Source organism: Brassica oleracea, chromosome C2, assembly GCF_000695525.1.
Source record: "Brassica oleracea var. oleracea cultivar TO1000 chromosome C2, BOL, whole genome shotgun sequence".
Lineage (NCBI taxonomy): Eukaryota > Viridiplantae > Streptophyta > Magnoliopsida > Brassicales > Brassicaceae > Brassica > Brassica oleracea.
This window is the reverse complement of record NC_027749.1, coordinates 25,815,750-25,825,939: the sequence shown is the minus strand read 5'-3', so window position 1 is coordinate 25,825,939 and position 10,190 is coordinate 25,815,750. Positions and strand designations below refer to the sequence as shown.

Here is a 10,190-nt window from a genome sequence, read left to right as displayed (position 1 = left end):
GGCTTTTTAAAACTTTCGGAATGTTTTTTTTTTCTATTTCGGTTTGTATGAATTTTAAACTTTATGAATGTTTTTTTCCTATTTCGGTTTTTATGAATTTAAATTTTATAATATTATTAGTTTTAAATTTCTGATTTTTTAAATTTATTAATATCAAAAAATATATTAAAATGCAAAATTAATTTGTAAAAAAAAATGGGTATATACCGACGGACAGTGGTCGTCGGAATATACCGACTGACATATATCCGTCGGAATTTACCGACAAACCATATTTCCGTCAGAATATACCGACGAACGAGGTTCGTCGGTATATTCCGACGACCGTTGTCCGTCGGTAAATTCCGACGCCCAAAGTTCGTCGGAATACACCGAGGAACACTCTACGTCGGAAATGTCCGAGGAACGTTCTCCGTCGGTACGTAGTTTTTCCGATGAACTATGGTCTCGTGTATCCGCATCGTAATATCGTCGGAAGTTCGTCAGAATGACGTTTCTCGGTATTCGTCAGAAAGTCGTCGGAAGTTCTGACGAAATTCCGACGAATTTTTTTTTTCCGACGAAACGATACCGACAGACGGGTTCGTCGGAAATTCGTCGTAATCGGTCTATTCCGACGAATTTCCAACGATTTCGGCCATCAGAATCCCCCTGTTTTCTTGTAGTGTGCAGAGATAAGGGGGTGTCGATGCTGACATCACCATCATCTTCATTTAATTGGACTGTAACACCTAGAGGCACTTTTCCAGGGGGATACAACGCCCACCTATTTTAATCACAATGACGTCATTCACAACATATATTATCACCTAATTCCTATAAATCAATGGAGAAATGGGGAATGATAATGCAGGAGACAAAATATAGTTATATGCCGGCCCTGAGATATTGGGGCCGGTAGATGAATGTTTCACTTGGCTAGGCCTAGGACAGGTCCTAATATATATTGTGTGTAATGTCCAACAAAGTGAGATCAAGTAATGCAAGGACTAGTGAGTTAGATCACAATCCCTTAGCCGTATGAAACATGAGAACTATAGTGGTCATTGTCCTTATAAGTTGAAATGATGAAAAACTACGAAAAGAAAAACAAAATGGAATATTTGAATTGACTTCAAATAACAAGTTTAGAATGCTACTATTCAATTCTATTTTCTGGTCCAAAATTGTATGTGATGCTTTAATATATTTGTTACCAAACGAGTCTGCTAAAAATTATAAAACTATATACTCGTCCAAGCAAAAAAAAAACAGAGTTTACCTTTTTCGACCGAAAAGTAAGGTGTTCCACGCGCTGGTAAGAGCTGGATCAACGTGCCAAGATGCACCAGACCTCTCCGGACCAACTATAAGCCATCTGTACCGCGGACGATTCTCTTTGTCTAAGATCATTTTGCATGAAATGTTGAATCCTTTTAAGAATATTTTCACTCCTGCAACTCTTACAACTGATGTGAAGAAAGCTTTATATAAAGCTTTATATAAATTTACCCTGTCATCGAAAACGTAAAGAGGATCTTCATCCCTCTGGAGTTTCATATACGAGATGTAATCCTTGAACTTCATTTGATATTTTGTTGGGACTCCTCTGAGAGATTCTAAATGGGACTTCACCATATTTCTCTGATAATTGGTCGATTGTCCATGTCTTAATTACTGGCTGGCCATGAATCGGCAAGGCCAGAGAGCAAAACCTAAACCAGATAAGAGTTAAAAAAAACATCACGAAAGAAACTCTCATGTCTGAAAATGTGTAACAGAGCACAAAGACTAGATCATACAGGTTTCTTGGCGTCGTAATCTTTTGAAAACTCATCCAATGAGATTTCTCTTCTACGTTCCACATTCCCGTCATCAAAAGCGAACCCGTCAAGAGATGTGTTACACCTATAGAATCTTTTATACAAGTACATCGAACTGAATCATGCACGTGAGAATAGTCCATCATAAGAAGAAATAAAAAGAGCAAACCCCATAAGTCAAATACACTTGAAGAAAAAAAAAATGTTACCACCAAAATGCAAAGGTTTTTTGTATGTATTTTCTTGAGTAACTCCTTCTCTGAGAAAACAACCATTTCACATTCAGATTAGCAGATAAAGAGGGAGAGTCCAGTAACCCTCAACATTACCCAAAAGAGTCACATAGCTAATGACAATACAAATACTAAATCCATTAAGCTGAAGTTCAAACCATGTTAAACTAACTCTCATTTGGATTTGGAGAGCACACCCCTACCAACAACAGAATTCGAACATGTGGCCTCTTAAACACATACTAGCAATGTTCAAGAAAGTGCAAGACGGTAATTAGGTGATTTATAAAGGATTATTGATTAAGGAGCGCCTGGACCGAGTAACTATAGGTGTCAAATGGGCTATGTGATTGGGGTTAATATGGATAAACCTGTTTTTCCCATGGGTTGTGAATGGACAAAATTTGGGAAACTATTTAAAAAGTAGGTTTTATTGGGATTGGGCTTTATGGAAATGGGGTGTCCAATGGATTAAAAAACTAAGGGTTACAGAAACAAAATTGATTTGGGAAAAAGTTCATTTCATCATCTCGAGTCACTCTCTCGACTCTCCCCAAGGCGATTCTCTCGAAGTCACGATCTCCAGCCTTCGTCCATCGCTGTCACTCTCCGTCTCCATCCGTCTTTAACCGTCTCGTCTCGGTCTCATCCGTCTTCAACCGTCTCGTCTCCGTCTCGTCCGTCTTCAACCGTCTCGTCTCGTCTCCGTCTCGTCCGTCTCCAACCATCTCGTCTCCGTCTCATCCGTCTCCAGCCATCTCGTCTCGTCTCCGTCTCTCTCCGTTCGTCAGGTTTGATGGATTTCGTGTTTAGTGTGTTTGCTTGATCTGGTTTGATGGGTTTCGGATTCAATACTCCATATGTGTTTTTGATTCAGATTATCTCGGATCTCATCATCGATTCAACTTATAAAATGAGTTTTTGATTCAACTTATAAAATGGGTTTCTTGCATGTGATGTGAGATGGGTTTTATAATTAACTACTCCACAATTTGTTGGAAGAGCTAGATCGTTTTTGTTTCTGATATTTACTGAGTTTTCATGGTTTCATGGTCTCTGTTTAGATTCTTTCAAAGAGATCAACCTTGAGAGGTCGTATAATCTTTTGCTTATGAAACTTCACTTGATTAAACGGTTTCATGGTCTCTGTTTAGATTCTTTCAAAGAGATCAACCTTGAGAGGTCGTATAATCTTTTGCTTATGAAACTTCACTTGATTAGTGTCTTTGTTTGTGTTCAAAGAGATCAACCTCTCATTGGTGCATAACTTCATTGTTTATAAACAGAGACCATTAAACTCGGGCTTGTGTTTTGGGTTTCACTTGATTAGTGTCTTTGTTTGTGTTCATTGCTTGTTTACTTGATGAGTTTCTGAAATCGTTTTCTGTTTTCTTGCTTCAGGATGGACAATGAGGATACTATGAACCTAGAAGACACAGACTACATGAGTGGGGATGAGATGGTGGATCAAAACTCAGAAGAAGATGAAGCAGTAGCAGTGGAGGATACTCTCATGAGCACAGCTAAAAACCGCAGAAAAAAGGAAAGGTAAACGCAGACACTCCAGATGTTGAAAGCACTTTAATATAACAGGAGAGAAGTATCCAGATGGTTCGAATGACATCCAGTGCAAATTCTGCAATCACACCTACACCTTTAACCTGCGTAGGAGTGGAACCTCAGCTCTTTTGCATCATATGAAGGTCTGTAGTTTGAATCTTATCCCTGGTACACCAGGAACTAGTAGGATGATAGATCAGCTTGTGTTTCGTGAGATGATTGCAGTAGCCTTGATTGAGCATAACCTGCCATACTCATTTGTTGAGTATAGAAGAGTAAGGGAAGCATTGGCATATGCAAATCCTACTATAGAGTTCTGGTGCAGGAATACAGCTGCTAGCGACTGTTTGAAGGTATATGAGAGAGAGAAGCTGAAACTAAGACAGAAGTTGAAAGAAATTCCAGGAAGGATTTGCTTAACAACTGACTTGTGGAGAGCTCTTAGTTGAAGGGTATTTGTGTCAGACGGCTCACTTCATATATAAAGATTGGAGTCTGAAGTCAAGGATTCTCGAGTTCTGTGTGTTTCCTCCTCCTCATACCGGTGTTGCCATAGCGATGAAGATAATAGAGTTTCTGAAAGAGTGGGAGCTAGAGAAGAGAGTCTTCACAGTCACTGTCGATAATGCTTCAGCAAACGACAATATGCAGTTCATTCTCAAGAAGCAGCTCCGAAGAGGATTGGTGTGCAATGAACTTGATAGTTCAAGATGGACTGAGTGTGATTGATCGAGCGTTGGAGAAGATAAGAGATAGTGTCAAGTTTTTGAAAGTGACATAAACTAGAGAGAAACTCTTTGATAGCTGTGTGCAAACAGTGGGTATTGAACCAAACAGAGGTGTGTTACCAGGGTTGGTTATGGATGTAGCAACGAGATGGAACTCAACCCATTTTATGCTAGAGAGAGCCATCATTTATAGAGAAGCCTTTCGCCATCTTGCCGAAGTTGATGCAGCTTATAAGTTCTGTCCAAGTGAATTGGAGTGGGAGAGGGCAGGCTTGATTTCCGAATTCTTGGCTCCATTTGTTGAGATGACCAATCTGGTTTCTGGTTCTTCTTATCCAACAGTTAACCTATATTTTATGCAAGTGTGGAAGATTGAGAACTGGTTGAGATCGAATGAGTTCAGTGGGGATGAAGTAATTTGTGAGATGGTGGCTTCAATGAAGCTCAAGTTTGATAAGTATTGGGAGAATTATAGCGACATCTTAGCCATTGCTGCCGTGCTTGATCCAAGACTGACGTTCAAATTTCTGGAGTTTTGCTTCACAACTTTAGATGCAGCCACAAGTAAGACGAAAATGGATCATATTAGGAAGAAGATGAGGAAGTTGTTTGATGTTTACAAGAAGAACACAAAGAAAAATGAGGCTGGAACTTCAAGATCAAACCACACAGCAAAGACGACCACTTTACCAGGATATGATGTAAGCTCTTGTTTACCTTGCTTGTTTACTTTGCTTGTTTACTCTGTTTGTTTCATTACTGTTTTTATTAATGTCTGATCATTAAAGTTTGAATGTTTGCAAGCGTTTTATGCCTTCTTCTCACAGAGTGCTGATGGTAGTGGAAAATCTGCATTAGATAAGTATATTGATGAACCCGTTTTAGACATGGTGGTGAATCTGGATTTGGATGTTCTCTCCTATTGGAGAAACAATGCAAATAGGTTTAAGTAGCTCTCATCCATGGCGTGTGATGTTCTGAGCATACCCATCACCACAGTTGCTTCAGAATTTTCCTTCAGCATTGGAAGCTGAGTGTTGAACAAGTATAGAAGCTCCCTTCTCCCTTCAAATGTTCGAGCACTGATTTGTGCAAGAAATTGGCTAAGGGGATTTGAGTCTTTAGACAGTAAGTTCTTTTCATCTTTATCTTTGAATTTGGTTATCTTTGTACTTGAAATTGATAATCGAATTTGCTTAGGTGATGAAGTGGATTTTGAACCTTTGGAGGAAGTTGGAGAAGAAGTTGAGAAAACTGATCAAGTCTGAGTTCGTATGTAAGTTGCTGCTTTGGCTTTTCCTTGTTGTCTTATTGATGCTTCCCTAAGTCGTTCTGGTTTGCTTTGGTTTCTGTTAGTATTAACTTCAATATACTTCCGAGAGTTTGTCTCATTGATATGAGGGTAACTCGTTGGCTAATTTCTATGAAACGCTTTCTATCAAGTATACTAATTATCTCGCTTTTCTTAGGTGATTAGTATTGTGATGAATTGTTTTGTGGGTTTATGAGTTTCACTTGTTTTGTGGCTTTTGGATTTGTGATGAATTTCTTGTGTTTAATGTGTTTGCTTAGGTGATGAATTGGACTTGGAATAAAATGGAGGAGAAGATGGAAGAGAAGATAACAAAGGAGCTTAGACTTATGCTTTTTATATGAACCTTATGTATGCACTTATTATATTTACGGAGCTATGACTCATATCAGTTTATGAATGATCTTTTGTATCATGTATTATGGTCTTTGAACTTATGTATTGTTGCATTTGAAATTTTCTTAAATGGTCCTTAATGGAGGATCCCATGGCAGCCCATATCAATATGGGTGTTTGTGGGTTTGGTCCTTAATGGACATGGTCACTCTCTGTCCACAAACAACAATTGGACAAATGGATATGGGCTAATGGACATGGACTCTCCCATTTGACAGCTCTACGAGCAACTCCTTCTCGTTTCGTTTAGATCTTATTTTTAGAACAGGGCATACTAGTTATTCCAAGAGTTTGAGTCATTAAGTCATTTCGTTGTTGTGAAAACTGGAATGTTTCATTGAAGAATGAAAGTACTTTGCATATACAATGTGGTATTTTTCCAGGAGCCTTTGTACTCAAAAGAACCCTTGGCTTTTTTGAGGCACATGCTCATCTATAGAGGTTCTTCATTGCATAAAATATACATGACACTACACATCAAACGTTCAAATTCAATATTCGATATTCAATCGATTCATAGTCAATGTAGAAATACATGCTGACGCAAGAGAGGTAAGCGATGTAGCGAGGATCAAGGTACTCGAGAAGAACACAGATGGTCTCATCCTGGAGGACACTGAGACTACCGAGTGCCTCTGACCGGTGATCTCTCCGTAAAAACACCGTCGTTCCGTCCATTTACGCGGTGGCGCGTGATGATCCGAGTCTTGTATGATCACCACCGAGTGCGTGAAATGTCTTTCGCATGTTGTACGCGACTAATGTTATATTACAAGATTTGGAACGTCGTCGGTTCGACGGATGAGCATCACGTTTGGCTTACGCGTAAACGGCACGTAGTCTTCAATTAATGGGCCATATATGGAAGGTTTGATACTTTAAAATGGGCTTGTTATGTGTCAAGTTAGGGCATCCACAGTGGGTAGAAACCACAAAAGTCTCTTTAAAAATAACAATAATAATATTTTGGGTGTATAAGTATATTTAAAAAAGTAAAAATCAATTGGACCATCAATTTGTTGCCAAGTGGAAGTCTGAGTCCCTCAACACTTTAGCATAGTCTCTGTGGGAAGAACGATTCTCTCATCTCTCCTGCTTTTCCCTATTTTTGAGTTATTTTATCGATGAGAGACCTAACTAGATACTCTCACTAATGATAGTCTTATTACCATGTTGGACCTGACTTTGTGTTGAAATAGTATCAAAACTGAATGTTCAAGTTCAGATATCCATGTAAATTATTTTAATTTCTTATAAATTTATATATGCATAAAAAATTTCAGAATTCAAACACAAAAATAATATATAACATATGAATTTGAATAACATGTGTCTAAATACCTTGCTAACATAAAAATTGATTTAATTTGAATAATATGTGTTTTGAATAATATTCAGCTATTTTATATATTTACTTTTGGATTCTTGTATAAATTTCAGATATTTTTAAAAAATTCTAAATATCAATATAATACAAAAAGGGGAATACCCTGAGTAGTTAGAGTGTCCACGTCGACAGTAAAAATCAACCAATAGGAGAAGAGCTTTCCGCCACGTCAGATGCTCACTTCTGTCATTTGGGCTTCGCGTTTCACCGGCCCGTTAACGTTCAGAATTGAGAACCAAACTCTGTGTTTCCTGTTATGTCTGAATCGTCTTCTTCTTCAACGATCCGCCGTCCCCTTCCTCTCAATTTTCGACCTCATCTATGTCTCTTCCTTTCCTTCCGTTCAACGTTTATATCTTAGTCTATACAATGAATCTTCAGTTTATATTTACGGCATTAACTCCCACAAACTCTCTGCCTCCCTCTTTTACAATCAAAGCATTAGCTTTGTGCGTATCAAATCCAAAAAATATCTCAAACACAAAAAAAAAATATGAGAGGATTGAGAGTGGAATCAAGTTTCATCAACACACTCTCTCAGTTATGTTCTCTGAAAAAACCCTAAAATCTTTCTTCGAATTGTCTTCGTGTGATGATGTTGTTGTCCAATTAGCCATCCGCCACTCAACCTTTAATCACTCTCTTCTCTTTGATTAAAAAGGTATTGTCGTCTTACACTATCAAGCATCATATTTTTCGATCTCTATTTTTTTAAGAAAGACTTATGAATTTACTCTTCCTGCAAAAATCGTTGATCCACAGATCCATTCCTGGATCAGTGTTCATTTTCCGGAATCAAAACGCTTCTACAGTTTTTTTTTTAATTTGTGAAAATACTTCAACATATTATAATTTTTATATGTGTTGTTTCTTTCAAGCTGAATAGAAGACAAAAAAAGACAAGAGGATTCAATACAACAAATTATTGCAACTTCTGCCACATGATCAGGTAAACATCATGATATTTTCATGTATGATAACTCAGTTCTTTATAATTGTGGTAGTCTCTAAATTTGGATTACTATGTCTCTCGCTATAGTGAAGCATAACACATATCTGAATTTATTTCTACGTTTGTTTCAAAGAAAAAAAGCATTACTTGAGAGTCACTCATCAGTAGTGTAATCAAGCAACAAATTTTGAAACTCTGAAGCTAGGCAACCCATATGGCTTTGGCTTTGTTTTTGTCTTATAATCTGGTGTTCTCTACAACTCTGCTCGAATCAGCTAAATACTGCTATGTCACAAACTAAAGTGTTTAATCATGACAGGTCAGTCCCTAATTTAAGCATTTTCCTGATGGTTTTGGTATTTCTTACTTAAGAAAAATATGTTTGAGCACTTGCCCTTCCAAAAAGGTTGGATGACTTCTTGATTTCAGTTGTGCCGTGAGATTTCAGCTCTGGCGTTTCTAAACTTGGTTGGATCTTCTTCTCCTCCTACGAAGATCTGTTGAGAATTGATTACGAGATATAAACCCTGCAATCAAGAAAGAGTGAAGACAGTGATCAGAAGAAGAACAACAACGATACGAAGAAGAGAATCAAAGTCTAAAGTGAAAGAGAAAGAAGAAGATAAAGTCAACTTAGAGTCAAAGAAGGAGGCAGCCTTGCATTACATCTCTGAAGAGTCGTTAGTCATCTTAAGAGGTTAGTTAATAATTTAACTGAGTAAGTATAACTAGGAGATGATCAGAGAGTCGTATGAGAAGAGTTGTTAGAACAGTGTTTGAATTGCTTGCAAGATTTGTCTAAAAGCTAGAAGTATTATTAGGTGTAAGCAAGCATGATTAAAGTCAGTTAATTAATCTGCTATAAAGAGCTAAGTATTATTTGTTGTTGTAGAATGTGAGGAAAGCAAGGGAAAAGCATGATTGTTGCGGGGTTTTTTGAGTCGAAAAAGAATCATGGTAACGAACTGATTGAAAAGTTGGAAGCTGGTATGCAAGATATGCTACAGATTGTCGAAGATCGGAAGAGAGATGTTGTTGCTCCTAAACTGAAAGAGAATCTCCAATATGTTGGCGGGTGAGTTTACTCAAAAGTGTAATGCACGAGAGACAAAAAAGCCAATATGGTTTTGGATTAGTAAGGAAGCTGATATACTTGCTCATTTAGACCCTTCTTGATGACTGCAGCTGAGATCTTCCTGTCATGTGGCGCTCTGCAGAATAGAAGAGGACATGGTCGAGGGCTTCCTCTATGAAGTCCCTGAAGAGTATATAAACATGCCTTTTCTCAAGAGAAGTGTACATGAAGGCCAAGATCAAGGACAATCCCAACCTTGAGGATTGTGTTTTCCACATTGTCGTCGATGGCTATAACGCCCCTGTTACTGCCGGGAACTTTGTGGACTTGGCGGAGCGCAGTTTCTACAAAGGCATGGAGATCCAGAAATATATATATATATATATATATATATATATATATTGTATATGGGAAATTTTTGTTAATCAATGGATGAAGATTTTTTGCAGCTGATGAGTTTGTGGTACAAACAAGGGATCCAGACAGTCATGCGGAAGGATTTATAGATCCAACCACAGAGAAGTAAGGACAGTTCCTCTTGAGATTATGGTGACTGGGAAAAAAACGCCATTTTACGGTTCAACCATAAAGTAAAAGCTTACACCCTTCTGACAATATATTTATTCATAATAATAATAATAAATTATCATTTGTTAATTTGGTTGGACAGGAATTGGGTCTGTACAATGGCAATGGCTAGAGAAGTGAGAGTTCTTACTCTTCCTTAACATTTGAATATATATAT

The 10,190-nt window shown here is 37.8% G+C and overlaps 1 protein-coding gene and 2 pseudogenes across 1 annotated transcript; 2 read left to right on the top strand and 1 right to left on the bottom strand.

Moving 5' to 3' along the window:
• LOC106323848 overlaps window positions 1–6,709 on the bottom strand; it is an 11,625-nt pseudogene extending 4,916 nt beyond the window's left edge.
• Window positions 4,293–5,443, top strand: LOC106325917 (zinc finger BED domain-containing protein DAYSLEEPER-like). Its single transcript, XM_013763966.1, has 2 exons — window positions 4,293–5,024; window positions 5,127–5,443. Exons 1-2 carry the CDS (start codon window positions 4,455–4,457, stop codon window positions 5,274–5,276), a joined length of 720 nt encoding a protein of 239 aa, XP_013619420.1. The 5' UTR covers window positions 4,293–4,454; the 3' UTR covers window positions 5,277–5,443.
• A 2,494-nt stretch (window positions 6,710–9,203) lies between the features above and the next one.
• On the top strand, window positions 9,204–10,039 carry LOC106323847 (annotated as a pseudogene).
• The last annotated feature ends 151 nt before the right edge of the window (window positions 10,040–10,190 follow it).

Excerpts from the sequence above, each read along its gene's own strand:
- LOC106325917 (XM_013763966.1), top strand. The coding sequence starts at position 4,455 with ATGGATGTAGCAACGAGATGGAACTCAACCCATTTTATGCTAGAGAGA. Across the intron at positions 5,025-5,126 it reads CCACTTTACCAGGATATGAT|GCGTTTTATGCCTTCTTCTC; the intron begins GTAAGCTCTTGT and ends GAATGTTTGCAA.